Source organism: Enoplosus armatus, chromosome 24, assembly GCF_043641665.1.
Source record: "Enoplosus armatus isolate fEnoArm2 chromosome 24, fEnoArm2.hap1, whole genome shotgun sequence".
NCBI classification, from domain to species: domain Eukaryota; kingdom Metazoa; phylum Chordata; class Actinopteri; order Centrarchiformes; family Enoplosidae; genus Enoplosus; species Enoplosus armatus.
Window position 1 is genome coordinate 11,372,337 of NC_092203.1, and position 25,480 is coordinate 11,397,816.

A 25,480-nucleotide genomic window follows, 5' to 3' on the forward strand; every position below is an offset into this window, starting at 1 on the left:
CCCTTTAACGGTCACGTGGTCAGCGTCGTAGCCAAGGAGAAGTTTTGTTTACTTCCGAGTTGTCGGAATCGAAAACAAGAGGGGCACCAACACGCCCACGACACCGAGCAAAGCGGATTAAAGTCCCGCAGAGATGGCAGGGGAGGCTGAGGACGACATACCAGGTAAATAACGATAATTATGTCATCATTCTACACTCCCGCCGTTTTATAATTGAGTATTTTACTTTTAAAATGTTAGCTAGCCATTTCATCCAGCTAGTCAGCGGTCTTTAGCTTCTGCCTTAGCTCGCAGGCTAACGGAAAACAAACCCTTTTCATTCACTTTCTCCGCTCTAAACTGTCAGTTAGTTATGTATTCCATTTGTTTAATCCTCATGACTGGCTTACTACTTTACTTTACTTGCTGTTTACATTTTTCTTTCCCCTTTTCCTTTATAGTGAAGTACGTAAAAAGTTCGTTTTGAAACGTGCTCTGTAATTAAATATTAATACGCTTTCTGTCGGTTGATGATGTATTACTATCATAATTTCAGAAGCTAATGTTCGGTTTGTTTCATTGTCATAACGTCATTTACATACAGGTTAGCACTGCAACTTTGAGGTACTTGTACCAATGATTATTTCCATGTTATGCTACTTTATACATTTCAGTGACAGCTGTTGTATTTTTACTCCATTACATTAATCTGACAGTTATATTTCACAAAGATGTGAAAAGAAAATGTGTTATTAACGTATAAAATATGATGCATTTTGAAAGGTTAAGCTACCCAACTGCAAAATATTGAAATATAATTAAATGCATAAAAATGATTCTTACACTTGAATGCATCAGTAATAATAGGGTTAGGGTTATTATTAATTGCTGCCTAATTAGTACATTCATTTTTCATTTTTAAGACCATTTTGCTGAGAATACTTTCAGACTTCTACTCAACCTATCTCTACTCTACTAATTGAGTATTTTTACATTCAGGTACTGTTCCTTTTACTCAAGTAAAAGGTCTTAACACTTCTTCCACTTCTCCAGATATCATGAGAGTTCTCCCAGCTGGACTTTATGAATATTATCCACCGCGCCAGGTTACAGTACAGTTTTAGACCTTAAATGTAACCACACAAGCTGTGGGAAGAATGATTGCCGTGAGTTACCAGAGCTCAACGTGAATGTAATCCATGTTCTGTTTTCTTCTTTACTTGTTTGTGTCAGAATCAGGAGCAGTTTTCACTTTTGGAAAGAGCAAATTCGCAGACAACGTCCCCAGTAAATTCTGGCTTAAAAATGACGTCCCCTTAAAAATAGCCTGTGGGGACGAGCATACCGCCTTAATAACAGGTAAGAGCCATTTTTAAAGTATCTATCTGTATTGAAAAATGTTTTTTATAGTAGTACAGTCCCCAGCAGGAAATTTTATTTTGCTTACTATGAAACCAATTTCTTTTGCATAATACCCACTTCAAACAAAATCTTCCAGCTCAAGCACCAAAGAAATCAACCACTTCTGTCTGTGTCTCCACAGAAAATGGGAAACTCTTCATGTTTGGCAGCAACAACTGGGGCCAGCTCGGTCTGGGATCCAAAGTGACGGTGAACAAGCCTACTTGTGTCAAAGGTTGGTCTTTAAATAGCTCTCCATTCCTTATTTTATTCCAAAAAGAGAGAGTATTGTGTTTAAGGGCTGCCACTTACAGCTGCCTTCAGCCTGCTCCGGGGGAAGTGAAGAGGGAGTCCCTCAGAGGAGGAGACGCCTCCTTCAGCCTGGACAGGAAACTATTTCAGGGCCAGTAGCTGGTTTAAAAAAAAGTTGGATATGTACTAAACAGAAATAATCTGCAAAGTAAATATAGTTCCCTAGGTAACAAATAGTGCCTGGTTTCTTTTTATCACTGTGGAAACCTTTTATATGACATTACAAGTGGAAGCCCAGAGATTTGTTACCTTCATAATCCCAATCTGGAGGGTCCATAATCTGGTCTAATCTAGAGGGACAGAGACAGACTGGGAGACAGATTTCTGCGCACTACTGGTGATATAAGATAATACAGAGTTAAGGAAGATTTGTTTGTGTATCAGTTTGTTTTAGATCTTTTTTGGTTTCATTTTGTAAAATATGTTAAAGGATGAATATAGTCAGGAGATGATTTCAGAAAAGGTCGTCACATTTTTACACTTGAGCATTAAAATTCATTCTCAACCTTGGAAACCGTAGTAAAACTGACAGATGGACCAAAATATAACAAAACAAATGAATTCCAATTTGAGGCTACTTCCAAGATTTTTCCAGGGCTTTCGACTGTGACATACGGCTTTCATCCGCGGCTGGTGTTTGTTTCGTTTTTTCATGCTCTTGACTTTAAGCCAAAATGGGCGAGAAGTCCTAAAACTGCTGAATGAGACCAGGACAGCGAACGCCCTCCTCTGATGAAGACCGTGCGTATGATTGAAAGTTCCAGAAAAAGATAGTAACTGAACCTTAAGTTCAGTTATTTTTCTCAAGTTTCTGTCTCCAAGTTCAAGAAGAAACTGAAAGTATTCATAGCTTTGTAACAGTAAATGCAGATTTGTTTATTGAACATTTCTTGTGTATAATTCCAGCTCTTAAATCAGAGAAAGTTCAGTTTGTGGCCTGTGGAAGAAACCACACTCTCATCTGCACAGGTCGGTATCTGAGTCTGACGGACTACATTTAAAATGACTCTTAAACACGCTCGCGTTGGAAAAGTCACGTTTGTTTCCTTGTTTGTAGCTCAGGGAAAAGTGTTCGCCTCAGGGGGGAACAGTGAGGGTCAGCTGGGGCTCGGTGACTGTGACGAGAGGACGGCCTTCCAGAGGATCACTTTCTTTGATTCTCGTGGACCAATCAAAATGCTCGCTGCCGGTTCAAACACCTCCGCTGCGCTCACAGGTGACACTCAGATACTAATACAACTGCCTTTCTTCCTCTTTTCAGTTGAGCATCACAGCAGCTCGTGAGCTTTGATCCATTTTAAATAGATATATATTTGGTCAGTAAATTAGATTTTCATCATCATTTGTTTTTTCAAAACATTATCTAAAGTTACATTTATAAAATTTAAAATGTTACTGTTTACATTTGTACTTTAAATTGAGGATGTTATTGTAAAATTGTAGTCCAGCTTTTTCCTACTTCAAGTCCTTGATTAACAAAATGTTACTGTTACACACCCTGTATGTTTTATAGTGTGAAAAGACAAGACAGTGCTCTGCATGAGGCGCAGAAATGCATTAGAACAGATACGACAAGCGTTTCTCATTTCTATTTGAAGGTGTTGTAGTGCTGCATTACGAGATGAATTGAGTTTTCTCCCTTGAGTAGATCTGTCGCGTCTTGGAAATGACCTCTTTACTTCCTGCCGTCACAGAGAGCGGTAAACTGTTCATGTGGGGCGACAACACGGAGGGTCAGATCGGTTTGGGGAAGGAGAGCCACGCCTCGTCGCCACAGGAAGTCAGCGTGGGACGACCGATCAGCTGGGTGTCCAGTGGATACTACCACTCTGCCTTAGTGACAGGTGAGCACCAGCATCTGTCACTACTTTACTTTAAAATGAACCGGTTTTATAGAAAATTTAAAGTGAAGAGGAGGAAATCTGAACCAGCTCCCTTTTCTAGACTTCAAGTTTTATTCATGGTGTGAAACAGTGGTTTCCTCTGTGTCTCAGTTGACGGAGCTCTGTACACGTTTGGTGAGCGTGACAGCGGTAAACTGGGTCTGGGCACCGACCAGCTGCCCCGACACCGAGTCCCTCAGCTGGTGAAGAGCATCAAGGAGCCGGTGACACAGGTGGCCTGCGGCGGTGGACACACGGTGGCACTCACAGGTAGTGAAGTATGGTGTGTGGCGAAAATGATCATTCTGATTATTTTGGTGAATATTCTCAGTACGTATTGGGCAATAAACTCTGTCGCAGGTCCATTTCTGCATATTAAAGTTATTGATAAAATATGGCTCTGGCTTTGTGGCCATTGAAGTAAGCTCAGACATGATGAATTAAACCACGTGTTTACCTTTTATTAAGACTTGTATTAATGTGTTTCTTGTCTTTCAGAGGATGACGTGTACACGTTCGGTCTCGGTCAGTTTGGGCAGCTCGGACACGGGACGTTCATCTTCGAGTCGCGGCTGCCGAGGCCTGTAGAGCACTTCAAGAAGGGACGAGTCTGTCAGGTGGCCTGTGGAGAAAACCACACCGCCGTCATCACAGGTGAACACTGCGTCTGAGTCCTCGCTGGTTTCATGAAAGTAGCTCTCTTCAAACTCAAATGTCGGTGTTCTGTTTCTCTTGGAGACGGCGGTTTGCTGTACACGTTTGGAGACGGCAGACATGGAAAGCTGGGCCTGGGAGAAGAAAACTTCACCAACCAGTTTAAACCAACTCTGTGTCCGCGCTTCCTCAAGTACAACGTTCAGGCAGTACGTGTTTGACATGGACACACAATTTATTTATTTATTATACTTTTTTATTTTGATATCTGTTCTATTTGTAATTTAGATTTTTTATTGATTTGTTTGCAGTTTCTTTTCTTTTTATTATTATTGACGAAGTAAATGTTTGATGTTGTGAGTAATACATTCATATTAATAGTAATCGTGTCAGATTCTGTGAATGATGGGTAACAGAAGTGGACGATGTCTTCGAGCAGGCTACGTGCGGCGGCTGTCACATGGTGGTGTTGGCTCGGCCGAGGGATCAGAGCTGCGGTGATGTGACTCTGGAGGAAGACGACGTGACAGAAGATTATCTGGAGAAGCCGTACGTGGAGCTGCTGGGGGACACGGCCGACTCCTCCACCCTGCAGAGGAGCCTCTCTGCTCGGGTTCGCAGGAGGGAGAGGGTGGGTACGGAGCACGGAGGTGGGGGTCATCCACAGATAAAACAATCACAAAACAGATAAGCTGATAGTGTACAAGACTCCCATTTAATGCAGCTGTAAAGCCGCTTTCTTCTATTATTATTTGGACTGATGTGAGCTACTAGTTGGACATACTGTGCAGCTGTTATTGGCTTATATCATATTTGAATTGGCTAACATCTTTAAAGGCAGCCAGGAAATACTTTTTTGGAAAGAAAAGCAAATTTTGGACAACACCATGTGACTCCTGGCTAATGAAACGCTCCCCACAGGAGAGATCTCCGGACCAGTTCGGCGTCATGTTCCGCACGCTGCCCGCCATGATGCCCGGCTACCTCCACCCGCCGCTGCCCGTCTCCAGCCAGACCATCCCGCCCAGACTGCCTCCACCTGAGCTGACCCACAGAAAGGTGCTCAACGGCACTCACCAACACAGGAGCGCAGGGTCAATCCAGCAGGGTACCTACCTCACCTCCACCTCCTCCTCCGAATCCTCCCTCTTGTGTTTCCTCCAGGGTCAGACCAAGAGTATAGACATATTCATTTCTAGCAAAACTCCAGTTAAATCTATGAAGGATTACGTTTCACGTTGTCTTTCTTTCTGTTTAAGCAGACCTGATTAAAAAGGGACGTGGTCTTCCCGATCACCTTTGCTTTCTCTTCCTCCTTCTTAAAATATTTCATACCTGCAAATATTTAGGAACTTTTGTTGCATTCTTGTCTCATACTGATCATTTAGCATGTACACCAATATAATACCGTCAGACAGACGATTTGAAGAAACTGGGTGGACAGGAAAACAAAAACGTTTGAATGAAACAGATGATAGATAATTAAAGAAAAAATAGAAATCAAATAATGCACATGAAGCATTTGAAGAGGCAGAGTTAAAGATTTCAACACTTTCAGCTACTTTCAGATCTGCTGAACTGCTTTGGGAACTTAACAAAAGCCGCAAGACGAAAAGCTCTTAAATCCGGGCAAGTTCCCTTCATTACTGAAGGACAAACGGGTTTCTCTGACACCCTGGGACCAGAATGTTTTGTTATGTTTGTTGTTTTTGTAAAAGATAATCTGGTCTTAACATGCTGTCTTGTTTTCTACCTCGTCAGAGCAGAGCGGGGGCGAGACAGACAGCGTTGTGGAGAGCCTGACAGACAGCGACAGCGTTAAAGGCCTGGGAGAAACCACGGACTTCCTCAACATGGTGAGAGATCAGTGACTCTGCCCTGAATGATATCTGAGAAGTGGAACTTTGTGGATTTTGCTGCTCATTTTCCTGTTTTTTCCCTCCTGATAGACACACATGATGAAGATGGACCCCAGTGATAAAACACTCACTCTGTCTCCAGTTCAGAAGGTAGCTCACACTCTTTCTGTCACATGAACATCTCCCTTAGTGATTCCTCACCTCCCCGTCATTCTCCTCTCTGTCGTCACACAACTCTTCCCCTACACGCCTGCTTTGTTCCTCAGCTAGTTCCTCCTTCATCAGGTTGATATCTGAGGTTGTTTTTGATTGTAAGAACTACAAAACATACAAGACAATGTTACAATCATTGTTTCAAAATATCTTTTTTTTTAACAATATATAATCTTAAGCATCATTAAGTGCGTTTACATGCACTCAAGTACAGTAACTGGTTTGTTTAGTACTCCATTTAGAAATCCAAACTGGCTCCCTTTCAGGAGCAGCTTCTCTAAATGTCCCTGTTGTTGATAAAGAAACCTTCTCAGTCTTCCTCTATAGATATATATATATATATATAAATATATATATATATAAATATATATAAATATATATATATATGTGTGTGTGTATAGGCAAGAAATGAGCTCATATACCACCGTGATGAAAGTCATAGAGACAAAAAGAGTTTGTGAAACCTGATGAACATTTTCTGTTATCCCGTCATACATTTCTGATTTCCTTCTGTCTCTTGATTTGTCTCTTTTCCTCTCTAATGCATGCCTCTTTTTCATCCTCTTCTTGCTCTCTCGTGCCGGGGATAGAGGAAGGGTAAGCATGGTACGACCAATAAAGGGCAGAAAGAGAACAAAAAAAGGGAGAGAAAGCTCTCGAAGCAGAGCAGTTTCTCTTCGACTCCCCCGGCTCATAAGAGAGAGACCGTGTCTCCTCGCCGGGCGTTACCCACCGAGCTTCTGAGGAGCCCCAGTGCTCGCTCTCTGGCCTCTCGGAGCCCACAGAGACACAAAACAGCCAACCAGAACAAGGAGAATCTGATCATGGCAGTGGAGGAGCTGCAGAGGAAGCCCAGTAAAAACAAGCCCCCGAATGTTGGGGACATTAGGAGGGCAGCGTCCAAACAGCGGCTCCAGCCAGTTCAGGGGAAAAGCCAGCTGATAGAGGTTGGCAGGAAGCTGGAACCAGACTCTAAACAAGGTCCTGAAACCAGAAAGGCAGCTTCAGGTGTCGGCTCTGAATCTGCAGTGGCAAAAGTTAAGCGAGTGCAGCCGAAACCCGTCAGTGTTGAAAGCAAACCGATGCAACATGCTGGAGTTAGCTCGGCAGGTAAACGCAGTCACACAGACGCACCTGGGCTTCATCTGAGCGCTGCCTCGGATGAAGAGAGCTTCGATAGCCCTCGACTGCTCTCTGAGGTGAAAAAAAACTCTGAATCTAAAGAAAGCAGAGATTTTTCTAAAAAATCCAAGAATGAGAAAAACAAAAAAGAGGCTCAGTCAAAGAAAGAGTCCAAACTTGCGAAAGAAACAACAAAAGAGGCGTCAAATCTCGGCCTGCTTGCTGGAGCTGCCTCTCTTGCAGCGGGATCGGTATTAACGCATGAGGTGGCGTCCAGAAGCCGCTTGAGCTCGCCGTCGCCATCCGAGGGCAGCCGCGGTGTCCTGAAGGACGGCGTGAGGAAATCACAGAGCGACGAATCTGAAGCCTACGCTGCCGATTTAAGTAACAAATCTGCAGTCAGCATCAACATCATACCTGAGAGTCAGGACGAGGAGGAGACCAGCCAGGAGGAAAGTGAGGAGGAGAGGAAGGAGCTGGAGGATGAAGATGAGGAAGGGCAGAGAACAAGTGCAGAAGTAAGCGAGGAGGAGGAGGAGGAGGAGGAGGAGGCGGATGTCAGTCACAGTATCGAGAAAGTAACAGAAGAAGAAGAAGAAGACAGTGACACCCTTCAACCAGAGGATGAGTCTGAAACTGACGTAGGAGAGGAGGAAGACGAGAGCAGTGTTGAGGAAGAGGAGGAAGAGGAAGAGGAAGCAAGCGGGACGGCAGGAAGTGAAAGTGAAGACGAGACTGAAGAGAAAGGAGGTGATGTAGAAGAGGAGGAGGAGGAAAGCGAGGAAGGGTCGAGTCACGAGACAGAGAACAAAGGAGAAGAGTCTGAAAATGAGGAAGAAGAGGGGGATTTGGAAAGCGAGGAAGAGGAAGGTGAAAGTGAGTCTTTACAGTCTTCGGAGAGAGAAGAAAGTGATGTAGAGAGTGAGACAGAGGGAGGAGAAGAGGAAGAGGAGGAAAAAGAGAGTAGTGCTGAGGAGGAAGAGGAGGAGGAGAATAGTGAGGAAGAAGATAGTGAAAATGAGGAGGAAAGTGAAGAAGAGAACGAAGAAGGAGAAGGGGTGGAAGAGGAGGAGGGAGAGGAGAGTGAAAATGAAGAGCAGGAGGAGGAGGAAGGAGAAGAAGAAGGGGAAGAGAGTGCTGAGGAAGAGGCAGAAGAGGAAAAAGAGAGTGAGGAAGAAGTGGAGGAAGAGGAGGAAGAAGAAGAAAAGGAGGAGGATCAGAAAAGCAAGGAAGAGGATGAAGAGACTGAGGGGGAAGAGGAGGAAGAAGACGAAGAAGAAGAAGAAGAAAAGGAGGAGGATCGGAAAAGCAAGGAAGAGGATGAAGAGACTGAGGGGGAAGAGGAGGAAGAAGACGAAGAAGAAGAAGAAGAAAAGGAGGAGGATCGGAAAAGCAAGGAAGAGGATGAAGAGACTGAGGAGGAGGAGGAGGAGGAGGTTGAAGAAGAGGAGGAGGAAGAGGTTGTGAAAAAGAAAAAGTCTAAATCTGGAAGTAAATTCAGGTCAGGGGTCAAAGGTCAGGCAGCAGGCGAGGCAGAGGAGTTCTGGGATGACGTGTTGCCGCAGTACCTCAACCTGAAATAAGTCACAGGGATCAATGAGTGTCATTATCGATCACTCTGTCGATGTCTCCTTCAGCTCATCCATTCCTCGTTTACAAGGCGGCGCATGAGGCTGGAGGTCCAGCACGAACCAGAACCAGGTCCCTGTGCCCTTCTGCTCATATTTCTTCTTCATCTCCTTGGTTTATACGTTTCATTCAGGACGCTTTATTGACTTCTTCTCTCTGCAGTTAAAGAGTAGTTTGTTTGTCCTGCTCAGGTTTGTCAAAGTGACATTTTCTACATTTGGCTCAGTCGAAACGTTTAAACTTTTCAGTCTGTAGCCATGTTATTAAAATGTCATCCAATATTAAAACAAATATAACGCCTTCCTCTGACACGCTTCTTTCCCTCTCTCTGCTTTCTTTTCCTGCTTTTATTATTTTACGTGTTTGTAATAAACAATTGTGTTTCATTTCATTCATTCACAAATCGTTGTTTGTGTGTGTTGTTTTGAAAGTATGATAACTTTAAGAAAGAGTTAGCATGGAGTGGTTCCTCAACTATGAGCTCACAGGGAGGCACTTTTCCTTTTCTCGTCTGGAGTCCGTCTGTGCTGCGGCCGCTGCCTCAAAACCACATTTCATCCGAAAGTCTGTGAAAATAAGGTTAATAATATTAATAAGTTATTGGTGAAACCTGTAACTTCAGGCCATCACATCCCTCGTGTGTACCACTTGTCAGAACTGTCTTGTTTTGCAGACCAACAGTCCAAACAGTTTATATCTTTAATAACCAATTAATCAATTAGTTGTCTGAAGCGTTTCCTCTCTCATTCGCCTGGTTTGTTGAGCGTTTGCTTGGCCGAGTTCAGGATCAGGTGGGGCTTGTTTTCTTCGTCCAGTCTCGTCTTTGTGTTCATAATCCCTCCTGTAATCCCTTCCCATCATTCCCTGCTGCAGTCTGGAGGAGCTGAGTGCTGCTGGCCAGACAATGTGAAACACTCACACAGGGTTTCCATTTTCTGCTGTCTAGTCTCTCGGTGGGAGAATCAACATGAAACCGTCCCGATTCTACCAGGATTTTAGTATTTCTCTTTACTTGTGTCCTGTCCTGCCACAGTTTCCTTCTTTCCTCTGTCTTTTTAATCCCATTCCTTTTGACAGAAATCTCCCTCCTACAGTAAACTTAGCTCAGCCCTTCGATGTCTAAATCTTAAGATTTGAAGATGAGCATCTCAAACCAACTCAAGACCTCATGATATCTTCAAACTGCTGAAACGTTGCTGGCAGTGTTGTGCTCTTATTCGCATTAAATGTGTCTTCAATTCACTCTTTTTGTCAGGACTTGACAAAAGGATTTGCTCAGACGTGGAGCAAAGGCGAAGAGGAAGGAGAAGAAGATGATGAAGAAGAGGAAGAGGAGGGCAACGCTGGCGAAGAGGAGGTGGAGGAAGAGGATAACGATAGGTCAGCTGAGACGGAGGGACCGTCCTCGAGTGTGGACGACTCGACGGAGAAACCAGCAGAGGAGACTCAGAGTCCTGTACGTGTCCAGAGCTGGATCACACGTCTGGCCTTCATTCAGTATTCCTGTTGACTCTAACATGTAACGTGATCTTTCCAGAAGCCCGAAGAGCTGAAAGAAGAGTCCATCCCTGACGGAGAGCAGGAAGGTGACACAGGTGTGTTTGATCAGCTGCATGTCTGGAGGACAAACCCATTTATGTCTGTGGCATATACATGAATGATAGACAGAGTCATAATAAGGGACGTGTTTTTATCAACAGCAGCTGAAATCAGCGAGCAGCCCCACACTACAGGGGAAGAAAAGAAAGATGACGGCATCAAACCAGCCAATGGGACGGCAGACAGCAACTCCAAAAGCCAATCAGGCTCCAGCAAAAAGGTACAAGAACTGTTTAACATGTCTGGAGACACATGGGTGTTTTCCAAACAAACTGAAAGGTCATCAGGTGGATAAAGATACATTTGGTGTCGAGACCAAACTAAACCATATTCATCCTCAGCTGTTGAGGTAACTGAGTGTGTACAGAGATGACTGGCTGGAAGGTTTACCTGCATGCACACGATCAGAAACCTGGACACTGTTCCGATCCTGTATACAGACATATGACCACAGCCAGGACAAGACACGAAGACACATGTAAACCACTCATTTTCTGACTTATGTAGCAGAATCTGGACGTTCTGGTTTCACCTCAGCTCCCTGTATGAAGTTTGTTGGTAGGGAACCTTTTTAGAAACCACTAGTTAGTGGTGTGAACAGGAAGGTCTTTCAGCTACCACCTCTCCTTTGTCCTCCTCTCAGCTCTCTCTCTTCAGACGGCTCTCCTTCTCCAGGTCGAAGCAGACCAACGACAGGGACCAAACACCAGCGGTGGGTGCCATCCGTGGGGACGCGGCTGTCCAGGGAGAGCCTCCCTCCTCTGCTGCTGCCGTGAGCAGCGACCCAGAGACAAACAGAGGCGGAGCACAGCAGAGATCTATGCCCTCTGGAGCCAGAGGGCCTCGCTCCGGAGCCTGCACCGTACTGTGATCCCAGGAACAAATCTCTCAGGTGGCCTCAGTTATCTTGAAAAGTCAGACCAAAAGTGTGAAAAGGTTCTTTAGCAGCAAGTCCCACTTAAAGGGGCCCTGTGGGGTTTTCTTGGAAACACTCAGTGTTACTCACCAAAACACAGTCCGTTTCCTTTGTCATAAAACATTTGTGAAGTGTTTTAAATCCAGCGTTGTTTACATCCATGTTAACCAGCTTGCACTCTTCTTCTTCTCTGCCTTTGCTGGCACATTGCAGCTTATTTTGACTAGAGGTCTAAACTCCACAGGGAACCTTTAACTGTGTTTTCAAGCGGTTCCCCTCTGGGACGATGGTGTTTTCATTTAGGTCTGTGGTGCACAGTATCATCCAGCCTCCTGCTTGGTCACCTGACAGGATTTCTGTGAACACTTTTGCCTCCTTTTGGAACTACTAACATGCCATCTTTGCGAGTGCAGCTTTAAATCAACCACTACACTTTCAACCACTGTCTGTTCACAAGTGACCTACAGCTGAGCCTCCTCCTCCACCAGTATGACCAGTGTCACCGTGTTGCTGGGCGGTTTTTAACTTTAAAGTTTGTAGTTTTTGTTGTGTGGCACATATTTCCTACCCAGCAGCTGAGCCTTGAGGTGTGTGTGTGTGTGTGTGAGAGAGAGAGAGTTTTAAACTGTGAGGATGTAAATACTCTTATTTATTGTGACACGGTCCTTGAGCACATTTGCACTTTTGATGTGACCTGTATGCATTTCAAGGAGATGCATCAGTTTTATATTCTGACATGATAATCTCATTTAATGTTGATGTTCATTTTTTATCATTTGGATTTTTGTGATATCAGTAAAGCATTTTGATATAAAGCTGAAGATGTGTCAGTGTTTTTGTATAATTTGGAAGCTACACATCCAGACAGCTGGTTTCCTGAGATGGAAAGTCTTGAAAACTGTATGCTGGTCTCTCTAAACAGCAGATGAACTTTCCATATTAAAGTCCAGTACGCCCAACTACAAGTTAGCAGGAAACTAAATACATCTACAAGTCACAGCTAAATCGCTTAAATGCCTGTAGTAGCATGGAGATTGATTTAAATTATATGTGGCAGAGCTTTCAAGTGTACAAGAATTTCAAGAAATAAGTTGTACTGTACTGTTTTCCTAGATTGGTTAACAATTCGCTAACTACTAGCCTAGTCATACTATGTCATAATTTCGGCGAAGAAGAAGAAGACATCAAAGAAGAAGAAGACGACAGCGAAGAAGAGGAAGGAGACATCGAAGAAGAAGAAGACGACAGCGAAGAAGAAGAAGACGACAGCGAAGAAGAGGAAGGAGACATCGAAGAAGAAGAAGAAGACAGCGGCGAAGAAGAAGAAGAAGATGTTGGGACCATGAATTGAAGGACGAAACTAGCAGCCGCATTTCGAGTCTCAGAGGTGAGTCTAAACAGATGATTTCGAGTTAGTGTCACAAAACAGATAGAATTTGTTTATTTGTGTCTTTTTTACGTTTTGTGTGTGTATTCATTGAATAAACTCGAGCGAAATGACGTTATAAAGATGTACCGTTAAAGCGCAGATATGTGTTGCCACCAGTAGGTGTCAGCAGTTAGCTAATTATCTCTTCTTCGGGGTTTATGTTGCTCTTTTTAGCAGTCGTTGACTCTGTTGACAGCTCACAGGAAGTCCATAACAGCTTCGTATTTTTCTTCGAGCAAGTTCGCGTTTTCTTCTAGAAAACTGAAGGACTGTAACCCCTTTGGACCGGCGATACATGACAGGAATGGAGGAATATCATAACGGCAACGAGGTTTGTCCCTGATTCCATGTATTGTTTGATATAGCACGGTAGAAATGAGCTAGCTAAAGGCTGGCTAGCTACCATAGCTAGCCAGCTACCATAGCTAGCCAGCCCTAACGTTATGTCCAAGATGATCTTAGATGCTAACGTTGCATTTGTATGTTTAATATCATTATATAACATTGTTATCATATCCAGAATTAATTAATAGCCTGTTCATGGTAGTGTTGAAAGGAACATTATGACTGATATATGATTCCTGTATTAATCCTATGAGGACTTAACGCCAAACTCTGACTGCTGTGGCTAAAAATGAGGTTCCTTGTATAATTTTTTAAATCTCATACTGTATCCTTAATGGGCATACAGTTACACTGTTGTTTTTTTAATGAGAACATATTAACTATGTATGTATAACCTGCATTGACTCATATTTGTCTGTTTCCCATTTTTCAGGGCTCCTTCAACTCTGAAGAAGCTGATAACATTGTCAAAGAGGTAATCTCAACCCTTTAACATCAAGTTTCATTGGTTTCCCCACGTTAAGGTTCTTATAGTCTTTATTTTTCCACACTACTGGACTCTTAACTGTGGAGTGAAATATTCAAACCCTAGTTTGCCTCTATTTTCTCTATAATTTCAACCTAATGACATAGTTAAGTGCTACCATCTATTTTTCTGGAGCACATTGCTTAATTTTTTCACTCTGTTTAACAACTAAATTGAGCCATTCAATCAATAAATGAGAAACATAACAAGACAAACTGAATAAAACAACCCACAAACAGGGGAGATATTCTCACCATGTTACACCCTTTCACCCACTCGTCTTGTCTGTATTTCTCACATATGATAATGTGTTGTATTGCAGAGGTCTAACACTTCTAATTTCTCTTAATGTTAGGTATTAAAATATAATCCAGTCATGTTGTAATGGTTGGGACAGTGTTGGGTATTCATTTTGTTTAGCTGTGAAAGAAAGTTCCTGTGCTGCTGTAGATGTTCACTATTGATTCACACATGTGCTCAGGATGATTAAAGAATCTGATATTATCTCAATAAAATGAATGTTTCTGCTGTCCTCAGGTTTGTACAGGGATATTTAGTCTTTTTATTTTCAGTGTCCTCAGGGTGAAACAGCACCCAGTGACTTCCACATGACTGTAAAAACTGAGCTTGTGTGTGTGTGTGTGTGTGTGTTTATCTCAGTGCATCGAGAACGTGGTGGGGGGTGATGACTACAGCCAGAGTCAGGTGAACAAATGGACCGCCAGCATCGTGGAGCGCTGCCTCACACAGCTGGTCAAACAGGGGAAAGCATACAAGTACATCGGTATGTTTCCGTCAGTGTTTTGTGAAGCCACAGTAGTGTGGGTGTAGATTTTACTGTCAAATTGACTTTTTCAGGACCTAGAATTAAACTTCTTTCTCTCTCGTTTCCCCAAAGTATAATTTTCAATATTTAAAAGGGAAGGAAATTAGTTGTAGATGTGACTGGATCCAAATCTGGTGCAGGTGTGTGTTTTTATAAGAGGAGTAAAATGGGATTAAGTGCTTATTGTTTGTCTGTACAGTGACGTGTGCCGTGATGCAGAAAACAGGAGCAGGCCTCCACACAGCTAACTCCTGCTACTGGGACACGGCCATGGACGGTAAGCAGAGCCTCCATGCTGATTCACACTGAGAGCATATAGAGCATAACCAACGTGATGAATGTATTTCCTGCCTCAGAAACATTTGCAAAGCTCAGTTCAGTTCTGTTTTCTGTAGTTCCTCTTGTTTGGTCTGTTTGTTTCAGTTTTCTTCACGTTATATTCACCTGTGTGTGGTTGTCTCCTCAGGAAGCTGCACCGTGAGATGGGAAAACCGCACCATGTACTGTGTGGTCAGTGTGTTTGCTGTGGCTATCTCATAGGACACGTAAATGACCACCACCACCAGAGGAAGAGTGCAGTGTCTTCCTGTGAACAGCAGGGGGCCATCAAGTGCCACAGAGTCCTCATCCATACAGCTGTGTGTACACCTCCAAGCTTGACCTGTCACCACTGAGGAAAAGCTGCAGAAAAGAAACCAGCTGTATTTTCTTGTGTTTTCAGCTCCTGATGCATGTAACATCATCACGTCGATGTATTTATCTCCTCATGTCACTGCAGTGCTTTAATAGTTTCACACTTAGTTGTATTTATCACTGACGCCTGACAGCATGCAGCAGCTGTGAACAACACATTCAGTCCGATTCTTCTTCTTCTTCCGTCTTTTATTATGTATCATGTCAACGACAGAAGGAGGATTTTTGTACTCTGAGCTGTTGCTGCAGGAAAATAAACATGAAGAGAACTATGAACAGACAGCAGTGTTCAGTCTTTTATCTTCAATGAATATATAATTATATCTCCTGAGCCACACTGACGCTCCTCTTTTTCATGCAGTGAAGAGGCGTGAAACACTAAGTGTATAATTGGTATTAGACAATCTCAGACTTCCTCGTGGCGTCGGAGTCATTTAGAAAGAAAGACCTTGACGTTCGAGAAGCTGTATTCTGCTCAGTTGAAGTCTGGGAATTTCAGAGGTTTCTGAAAACCGATTCTGTGAAGTCCTTCACATGATGAATGCACTGGATGAAAGCTGCTTTTGTCCACAGAAGAACAAGTTTGTGTCATTGATGAAGACTATGGTGGGAAAACCAACACTGAAAACTGGATCCCCACTCATAATGTCATGAAATTCAAATGGACAAATGTGATTCAGAAAGAATGTGATGATTTGTTTGGACGGATCACAAAGTGTAAAAGCAGAAAACCAATTGGGACCATAAAGTGAGAGTTCCCATTTATGTTTACAAATCATTAGTTACAAAATCTTTAATACTGAAAAGTTGCAACAAAACTTCTGTGAAAGTCTATTATCCAAAAAGGGAAATTCATTTGATCGCAGGTGCAACAACTAGTGTGATTAGCAGAAGGAATAGTCCCTTTTTCAGACATATCTGAAATGATTACTCGTATAACTTCTCTAACCAATCCAGACAAAAACCCACTTATGATCCAGGACTCATGAACGCTCCTGGCGAAGGCCTTCTAATCGTGTACAATGAACGTGATGAAAGTGAACATATAGATACACGTGGCTGTCACCAGAAAAGCACTGCAAGACAAAAGCAGAAAGCATCGAGGGCTTGTTTTTGATGCTGCTGCTCAACAGCAGAGCAGACCAAACTTTAACGCCTTGCTGGAGAGCGATTGAGCTGTTTCTCCTCAACATTAAATGAAATAAATAAAAAAAGGAAGGAAGGTTTTGAAACCAGCAGAGTAAAAGAAAAGCAGAACAAGTTAATGTGGAAGTTATTTCCTCGCTTTTTGAGCAACAACGGCATCTTTGCAAAACGTCTGTGGTGAGAAGCAAAGAGGAGAAGAAGGTCTGTGATGAGCTGCCAGCGGTTACACTTGTGCTTCTAGTACATTCAAAAACGCAAAATAACCGCCCGTCTCCGCGGCCCCCCTGCTGCGTGGAGGTTTCCTCCCTCTCGTGGTTGTTCTGGTCCTCCAGCAGTTGGAGATTTCGTTCTTTAGAAGTTTTCTTTGTTGAAGATGAACTTGACGTCGGCCTCCGAGTGGGACAGACACTGTTTCTCCAGAGACTTCCCCAGCTGAGGCGGACCGCACAGGAAGACTCCCACTTTAGTTCTGAGGACACAACAAACACAACAAACACTTTTTATGCTCATTTTCAATTTGTGCAAAACAAAAACTTTCAGTATCACAAGAGATGAGTAGTAGTAGTAAAACTAGCAGTAGTTTTTGGGACAAATGTAGCAATATCAGCAGTAGTAGTAGAGGTTGAAGTGGGAGTAAAAGTAGAACAGTAGCAAAACAAGTAGAAGTAGTCGGGGCAGCAGTAGTGGTATCAGTACCACTGTTAGTAGTAGTACTAGAGAGAGTATTTCAGACATGAAGTTACAGCTACTGATCCTCACTCTGAGCTTTACTTATTAGAAGATGGATGACGTCATGAGCTGAAGGTAGAGTGTGTGTGTGTGTGTGTGTGTGTGTACAGTGTGATAACATAATAAAGGGCCTCACCCCGGGTGCTTTGATGCAATATTGGTGAACTCGTTGTCCCAGTTGGGTTTCCCATAAAGAGTCTTCTGTTTGAGTCCTGTGATTGGGTCATTCTCCGCCTCGTGGTGAACACGGAAGTGAGCCGCCTGACAAAGGAAACGTTTATTTTTCAGCCAACAGCGATGAAAAGACGAGCCGCACGCAGCCCAGTGTTTGTTAGAGTTAGACGTCTGTGCTTCTAGCCAACATGCCTGTTCCCTCCCCATCATGAAGAAAAGGAGGCGTCAGTGGTAAAAGAAGTGTTCACATCCTTTACTTGAGTAAAAGTACCACAACAATGTAGAGAATACTCAATTACAAGTAAAAGTCTTCAATGTAGAATCTCACTTAATATTAGAGCAGCATTTTATTTTTGTTGCTGTGCGTTTGAACTACTTTATACACAGTTAGCTAGTTTAGTCCAGTGGTTCCCAACCGAGGGGCCAGGCCCCTCCAAAGGGTCACCAGTTAAATCTGAGCGGTCTGAGATGATGAAGTGGAGAGGAAAGCAGGAGAAACAAAGTTCTGTTGTTTTTTGTGAACAACTACTTAAACAAAACCGTCTGAGCAGTTGGCAGAACTGATAACAAACTCCGAGACATCTGGAACATGACGAGGGCTCACAACTGAAATGTAGTGGAGTGGAAGACATATTTGACTGTGAGTTTGAGGCGGTTTGTTGCATCACATGTACCTCGGTCTCCTTCCAGCGGGTGAGGTAGATGTTGTAGCTGAGGAAGTCGGTCACGCCCTTCTCCGCCATCTGACCCTCCAGAGACTGCAGCAGGTCTGCAAACCACTCGAAGGCCTGCGTCTCCGGGCACAGCCAGTAGAAGTAGATCTGGGGAGGACAGGGACACTCAACAGTCACTTTACTGATTCTCCGTGACAACTGTGCCAACTCCATCTGCTGATGAAGACCGTGTGATACAGTTGAAAGCTCCAGGAAAAGCTACTAATTGGAAACTATTTCAAGAATGAGCTTTGATGCTTGCTAGAAATTTAATTTGACAAAAAAATGTTTGCATCTCTCGTTCTTCCTCAGAAAATGAAGACCGAGTGATATGGTTGAAAGCTCCAGAGAAAGCTAGTAAGAGGACCTTGCATTGGGATTGCTTCGTCAAGCTAAATGCTGCCGTTTTTCTGCTGATGTTGAGGTGTCTCACCTTCTTGGTGAAGACGTCCTGGTTGTTCTGGATGCGTTTGTACCACACGGACTTGAGGATGGAGGCGAAAGGAGTCACACCGATTCCCGCGCCCACCAGCACCACCACCTCGTACCGGAACACGTCCTCGCTGGCTGTACCAAACGGGCCGTCTATACCCAGCCTGAGGGAGACAGAGACATGGGGAGAGATTTGAAACAGCAGTCTCTACAGCACAAACATTTTGAAAATATCCTGATTAATCGCATCTTATCAGTGTGTCACTGCTGCCTCTGAATAAAGGCCGCACTCTTTCATTATCTGGTCTGAAGAGAACAGAAAAATGCTCCGGCTCACTTTCTCTGCCTCTCCACTCACTCCTGAAAGGGGGAAGAGTTAGAAGACGCACAATAAACCACTCAGGGCTGTAAATGTGACCCCCATTGCCAGCTTTTCAAAGGAGTATTGGATCCAGGAAGCTGAGGGTGCAATCAAATGTAATCACAAGCAATTTTAGGCACAGTTTTCCTCTCTTTTCTCCCCCTTCCCCTGTTGTCGTACTTGGGCAGTTTCCAGGCCTCCTGAGTCTCGGTTTTGTCTCCTCCGCAGGCCTCGTACAGCTTTTGAGTCCAGTCTCCGACAATGCGGATGTGGGCGCTGAAGTAGTCCTCCTCGGGGGCAGAGGTCAGGGTGAAGGGGTGCCACTCCAGCCTGGAAACGGACGGACACTGGATGAAGACGTACTGACCCACCTCCATATGGAAACCTTTCCTCTTCATCTGCAGCTCCAGAGTCTTGGAGGGGTGCATCACCACCTGATGGACAGGGACAGGGTTTTTAGGGTCCAACTAAAAAGGACTAAATTACATTTTGTTCTGCAATTGCTTGATTACTTGATTAATTGTGTCGTCTGAGCAACTGTCCGAACCTGTAGTCTTATCAGAAAAATACTTTGACGTGTCAAAAAACAAATGAAGGACTTTATTTTAGGGTCATCCTGTTTGATTGGATGAAGTGTGCAGGAGGACTGGAAACAAAATAATGTTTTATAGAAACTTAAAAATTGGCCTAATGTTCGATCAAGCGGACCTGTACAAACAAGGAATGTAAGAAATGCAGCCACAGCGGGAAAGATTCTAATGTTTAACTTGGTCCATAGCCAAACTTTCCACCAAAGTCGTTTTTGAGATATCCTGCTAACAGTCTAACAAACCTAGAAGACAGAGAGCATAACCTCAAGGCAACAAGACATGAACATGACATTAGTTACAAATTAGGGGTTTAATGTGTTGCTCTTCAACAAACAGGCCTGTTTGTCTCTCTTATTTCAGCACATACACACCTTGGTGATGACCACTTTTTGGTGGGATCGATAGATGCGGACGATCCTCTCGCACACATAGAGGATCATGGGGCCCACCACCCACTTCCACGTCTGGAGAGAAGGGAAATATTGGTAATTGTACAGTAATACTGAATTATTACTAAGAGTTTAAAAGAAGATGTGACATGCTCAAAGTATTACTCTAAATGATTGAAACAGACTCCTCAACACTCTTACATAACAAAAACGTAATGACAGCTTTTGACTTTAACAACTAACCATCGGAGGGTTTCCAGCAAACTCTGGTACAGCACAGTTGGACCCGTTCTTTCCCCAGTCTTCAAACTGGTTGGCACAAACGTCAGGTTTGTTTGTCTCCAGGCTACCGGCCGTCTGTCCTCGCACAATCCGCCTGCAGTCAATGAACAGCACACCAAGGAGGAATTCATATTTAATGATGAGCATTATTATTATTACTGCTATTAGTGAAAGGATAAGTGAAACTGGGGGGACCTGGACCTCATAGGTCCGAAGCAGAACTGTAGACAGTGATCACTGTCCAGACTGAGTCAGTATGGGGTCATGTTCGAGTCCCGACCAGGGGCCAGACGTACGATGCACGTGTGGTTGTCAGCTGCTGAGGCGGAGATGTAACCTTATCGTGAAACCCAGTTTCACTTATTGTATTGTTGTTGCAGTCTGCACTGCGGCCTGTCAAATGTTAATAGAGAGGCGCATTTATAAACTTAATTTCAAATGATTTATGAATTCTATCATTTACATTGGAGCCATTGTTTCTCTGTCGTCAGTGATCTTTTGATTAGATACTGAATTGTGAAGCAGTTTGTGAGGTCTGTTTCAATATGAGCTGTAGGAATTAATCATTGATGGTTTACAGGTACATGTGATGAATTAGTAATAAATAACCACAGCTGCTTTGGTGGAGAAATAGCATTTCTTCTTCTTTGCTCTTCTTCTCATTTCACAGCTCTAATGAGTGGTGGACCAGGACCAAGTGTCGAGACCCAAACGGATGTTTAAGTGTGCATATGCGCCCAGTTCCACAATGATTCCTAAAACAGAACCAGGCGTATGTGCGGCATTAGAAATGTAAAGAATGTGGTTGTCAGTTTTAGTCATGAATCTACACAGTTTTATGCATCAGGCCTCTGGTCCAAATGGTGTCAAGACAGAGTTCAGTAGAGGTCGTGTTCGAGTCAAGATCCACATGGGACTTAACTAGACTAGACTAACTAGACTAAAACAGGCAAGACTTGTGGCCACGCCCAAGACAAGTCCAGACAGGTCCAGAGTAGCTTCCCTCACACTGAAAACTACTAACAGCTGTGGTAGAAATAAAAGAGCAGGCAGGTATTTCTCAGAAAGAAATGAACTGTATCTTGTGCCTTCTCACCCGAAGCCGTGGAACACCAGTCCGATGAAGAAGATGACAAAGAGATGGTGGGTGTACCAGAACACCTCGAAGTAGGACCTGCGGATGACCTCCATGGAGGAAGTGATGATGAGGATGAGGGCTAGCGTGATGGCCACGCCCGTCAACCCAGCGATGGTGGTAAACATGACAATGGTAGGGTTCTGCATCATAAAACAGTTTGAATTGTCAGAATCAGGAAGTTTACTGGCGTAACACTTACAGTTCACATGTCAGGTATTTACTGATTATCATTTTTAAAACTCGTTTCCCTCCTTTCTCCTCCACACGGCTGATTAGTCACGGCGTGGGTGGTGGTCACAGGGTCGTCACCTCCAACAGTTTCTCACTTGTTTCCACTTTAATCACGACACTCCTGCAGGTCATGTTTATTATTGGCTTCCCTCATGTACCAAATGTCTGTTTTATTATAGTTCCTCTTACTGCTGAGACTGACTGAAGGCACGTGTAAGTGATAAAAGCTAAATACAGTTTTGAAGTAGGAAGCTAGTTTGGATGCTAGAGGTGAATGTCACTGGCTTTATAAGTTATTATATTATGGAAATGAGGTTTAAACTGATTTGGTTTGTCCATATAAGTATAACTCTTATTTCTTTGTGTTATGGCTTTTGAAGAAATGCATTTGGAAGCTAAAGACTGTATCTGCAAAGAGGAAGTTTCTCAAAACATCTGAGGTCAAATACGGAGAGGAAGTTAGTCAGATTAAGTAATACTATGTATTTTCTCATCTCTCACAAAATGTAGCAATAGCAGAGGGGATTTCACAGATTTTAGTAACACAAGAAGAATCCAACTGCATGTTTGATTGAAAAAAACACAGTTTTTCTGCAACACTGAAATGGATCTGAATATGAACTTGTGTTCTCTGGTGCCCACAACTCACCGTCTCATTACTCCTAATGGGGTTCAGGAAGGAGGCATTGTCCCCGGTGCCGATTTCAGACAGGACGAAGGTCAGAGGCCTGTCGTCGCGATTCAGCTGGGCGTCCATGAAATATTCAAAGTTAAACAAGTGTGCGACGATGTGGACAGCTACGAGAAGGCGAGAAAGGAGAGATATATGATGACAATGGGACTTTAAATAGTCAAACCCTATCCCAAATAAGTGTTACAGGTCACATGGGATCGGAGAAGCTGTGAAATACGACTAAAATGGATATTTAAGTTATAGTAAAGGTTGAGGTTTCACTCTTGTATCTACATGCTTCCACTTATCAATAATACCTGATCATACGTTTTCTTTTCACTGTTGTTGACGACAACTTTATGTATCTATAAAGGCTTCAAAACAATTGTCTGGGTTCAACAGCCCCCGCAGAACTGATTATTGTAACACTCACTCACATCTTCAACAAAAATAATACCTGTGTGGAAGGCGATCATGTAAGCCACCAGTTTGTGAAAAGTGATGTTTCGATCTAGTTGACGAGCTGCTGTGCGGCTGCAGCACTGAATGCAAACAAGAAGACAAATATTGCAGTGTTAAAATGTTGAGAAACTAGTAAGAAATAAACCCCAACAACAGCAAAAATGTTAGCAGATACTTTCAGTCCTCTAATAGTGACAACAACAAAACAACCTACAAATTGTTCCCTCATTTGCTTAAGTTAAGTGACTGTGGTTTTTCTACACTGTTTAGTGCTTTGGAGTGAGCCGTGGTTTGTTATGGGTACCTGGATGGTCCCGCGAAGGAAGGACAGGAGGTTTCGGCAAACAGGCAACAGAATGAGCATACAGTTGAAGTTGAGGCAGGCAGCGGGAGCTCTGGCCCAGGACAGAGCTTGCTGAAGGGTTAGAGAGAGTGTTGCATTACTTCAAAATGTTGATGTTTTTCTGACTTTGTAAGTTAACCACAAACTGACTTGAACAGCAAAGAAACTAAAACCACAAATGGAAATGACTTTGGTCAAATCAGTAAACTTCCAGAGCAAGTCTGCCTCTGAGGAATGTTTTTTCTCATTAATATCTGTTTATATTGAATATGAGAGCTTAGTGTTTGACAATTAAATTTGAATTTGATTAAATGATTTCATTTTAATGTTGGCATCCACATACTTTCATACCATCGCGGTTTTATTGGTCTTGAAGTCAGAAAGCTTCTGTAATTCATTACCACTAAATGCTGTTTTATCACCCACAGCCTCACCACTATGGCTCCACCTAAACATGGTACTGATATTATCCTTAACCTCAAACCCAAGCCTAAATCTAGAATCATCTCAACCTCAACCTTTAACTCCACGTTGTTTCTAGCATAACCTTTATGACCTTAGTTTTCTCTCCGTAAAGACGTATGCAGCAGTAAATTTGGATTTTGTTCCTCATCTCTCTCAGAAAGAGCACAAAGTCAAGAGATTTTATCCTCTCTGTTTCACTTCTGCTCACCAGCTGTGCAGCCGGTGGTATCGACTCAGCGTATCATAACGCCAGCTGTCACCACAGAGCAGACTCTAACCCCCACATCAGACCTACTTCTCTTCACTACAATGTAAATAGAAAGTGGTGTAGATAAGGCGCGATTAGTGCGGGGGCGGAGACGCCTCAGTGTATTGTTCAGGAGGTGATGGGGATTTTATGCTGTGGCATGAATCACCTGCTTAATAAACAAATTGAATTGGGGCTTTTTACAGAAACACATCAGTAGATCAGTACCAACATCCAGTGGAGATATGAGGAAATTCTGGCAGCTAAGAAAACTCCCGACTGTCAGCAAATCAAAATGGCTGCAAAGCCTCGACTCAATGTAGATTAAATCCGACATTAATACTATTTAAAAGGAAGCCATATAGCTAACACACTTTGGTACCACGTGTACCATGAGCTAATTCAGGCTGCTTTTCCACAGATCTCTTGTAACGCGTGATTCATCATCCTTTCCTGACTCAGATCTATAGAATATCAAAAAATAGTAACAGAAAACATCACAAAAACGCCCACGAGTCGAAGGTGACGTCGTCCAATTGCTGGTTTTGTATGACCAACTGTCCAGAACCCAAATATGTTCAAGATCACCAGAGATTCACACTGAAGAGGCTGGAATCACAGAGGTTTTTGGTATTTTTGCCAAAAGAAAATGTTGCAGATTCATTTGAGGAACTGAAAGAGACCGGGTCCTGTTTTTTAGAAATGACTCGTTTCATACTTTCCCAGAACTTTCATGAGCCGTTTGATGAGTTGTGAAGAGCTTTTTCTTCTCTGAAGCTAAAAGGAATCACACTCTGTAGACTGATAAGCTCCAAAAATAGGTGTGTGACCAATTTGATACAGACTGCTTTAAGAAACAGCCCCCTTTTTTATTAATCATGAATGAATGAACAAAAAGTCTCAATTCAAATATTGGCATGTGGTGCAGCAGAAGTGATGCTGCAGGTCAGACTCACCCCGAGCAGGACCCTGGTGTAAAACCATCTCTCCACCAGGAAGGCCATGTAGAAATGGACAAACAGGAACGCATTGATCCCCAGCCATACCAGCTGGAACGCACATCCAAACACATGTCGTGTTAAAAACGAATGAATGAATGAAACAACCCAATCAAGACACATTAGAATGAGATACATTTTTAATTCAGGAGGTCAGTTTTAATACCTGAGTACCAATGCGGGGAATTGTTTTATATTCACAGAGATGCTCTATTGCATATAAACTATGCTACCTGTGTAACTATCATACGTCACAATCAAGTCCATGCGCTTTTTAAAGACGTGCTTTTAACAGAGCATAAATGCAGGTGATGAAAGCATGAAAAAATCAAGAAACAAGACATGAAGTGGTACAACAGAGAACCATGAGAAGGCTGCAGATTGTAATAATTCAATCAAATATACTCACAATAACAAAGATGGAGAGTCCCTCATTGGCAGCAAAGTTCCCCATGATGAAAAGTGCTTCTGAAAAGGTGTGTGTGAAGGAGAGAGTGTTAATGTGATAATAGAGGAGGAAGCAGGAAACAGGAGGAGGAGAGTGAAGAGTGAAGTGGGCTGATTACTCATTTTATAATCTTTTTTAGGTGCAAATAAGGAAGTGGCCCTTCACAGCTTTTCAGAAGGAAGGCCTGTCGTTCCGTCAGCCGCACACTCTGAAAGGTTCCTTATCGAGTCCGAGACTATAATCTGATCTTTGAAACATTTAATCAAAGTTTGT

At 43.1% G+C, this 25,480-nt stretch overlaps 3 protein-coding genes across 3 annotated transcripts; 2 read left to right on the top strand and 1 right to left on the bottom strand.

The window, feature by feature from the left end:
* The first annotated feature begins 94 nt into the window (after nt 1-94).
* Nucleotides 95-9,006, top strand: rpgrb (retinitis pigmentosa GTPase regulator b). Its single transcript, XM_070930871.1, has 14 exons — nt 95-164; nt 1,213-1,338; nt 1,523-1,615; nt 2,599-2,661; nt 2,750-2,908; nt 3,387-3,536; nt 3,687-3,845; nt 4,074-4,229; nt 4,314-4,438; nt 4,669-4,860; nt 5,151-5,337; nt 5,991-6,085; nt 6,179-6,238; nt 6,892-9,006. Exons 1-14 carry the CDS (start codon nt 134-136, stop codon nt 9,004-9,006), a joined length of 3,711 nt encoding a protein of 1,236 aa, XP_070786972.1. The 5' UTR covers nt 95-133.
* A 4,181-nt stretch (nt 9,007-13,187) lies between these two features.
* Nucleotides 13,188-15,666, top strand: LOC139306909 (dynein light chain Tctex-type 3-like). The gene is made up of 5 exons (XM_070930874.1): nt 13,188-13,327; nt 13,775-13,816; nt 14,528-14,651; nt 14,893-14,970; nt 15,160-15,666. The coding sequence occupies exons 1-5, from the start codon at nt 13,292-13,294 to the stop codon at nt 15,231-15,233; spliced, it is 354 nt and encodes a 117-aa protein (XP_070786975.1). The 5' UTR covers nt 13,188-13,291; the 3' UTR covers nt 15,234-15,666.
* A 469-nt stretch (nt 15,667-16,135) lies between these two features.
* Nucleotides 16,136-25,213, bottom strand: cybb (cytochrome b-245, beta polypeptide (chronic granulomatous disease)). Its single transcript, XM_070930873.1, has 13 exons — nt 25,169-25,213; nt 24,718-24,810; nt 23,011-23,121; nt 22,702-22,786; nt 22,221-22,369; nt 21,299-21,480; nt 20,164-20,296; nt 19,903-19,995; nt 19,122-19,375; nt 18,582-18,744; nt 18,110-18,256; nt 17,398-17,522; nt 16,136-17,001 (listed from the first exon to the last, which is right to left on the bottom strand). Exons 1-13 carry the CDS (start codon nt 25,211-25,213, stop codon nt 16,884-16,886), a joined length of 1,698 nt encoding a protein of 565 aa, XP_070786974.1. The 3' UTR covers nt 16,136-16,883.
* Nucleotides 25,214-25,480: the final 267 nt, after the last annotated feature.

Bases quoted from the DNA above. Each gene is read 5' to 3' on its own strand.
- LOC139306909 (XM_070930874.1), top strand. From the start codon at position 13,292: ATGACAGGAATGGAGGAATATCATAACGGCAACGAG. The intron at 13,328-13,774 runs GTTTGTCCCTGA...CCCATTTTTCAG, and splicing joins AATATCATAACGGCAACGAG to GGCTCCTTCAACTCTGAAGA. The intron at 13,817-14,527 runs GTAATCTCAACC...TGTTTATCTCAG, and splicing joins CTGATAACATTGTCAAAGAG to TGCATCGAGAACGTGGTGGG.
- rpgrb (XM_070930871.1), top strand. From the start codon at position 134: ATGGCAGGGGAGGCTGAGGACGACATACCAG. The intron at 1,616-2,598 runs GTTGGTCTTTAA...GTATAATTCCAG, and splicing joins CAAGCCTACTTGTGTCAAAG to CTCTTAAATCAGAGAAAGTT. The intron at 5,338-5,990 runs GTACCTACCTCA...CTACCTCGTCAG, and splicing joins CGCAGGGTCAATCCAGCAGG to AGCAGAGCGGGGGCGAGACA.
- cybb (XM_070930873.1), bottom strand. From the start codon at position 25,213: ATGGGGAACTTTGCTGCCAATGAGGGACTCTCCATCTTTGTTATT. The intron at 24,811-25,168 runs GTGAGTATATTT...TGTGCGTTCCAG, and splicing joins GACTCTCCATCTTTGTTATT to CTGGTATGGCTGGGGATCAA. The intron at 18,257-18,581 runs GTGAGACACCTC...TGTCCTCCCCAG, and splicing joins AGGACGTCTTCACCAAGAAG to ATCTACTTCTACTGGCTGTG.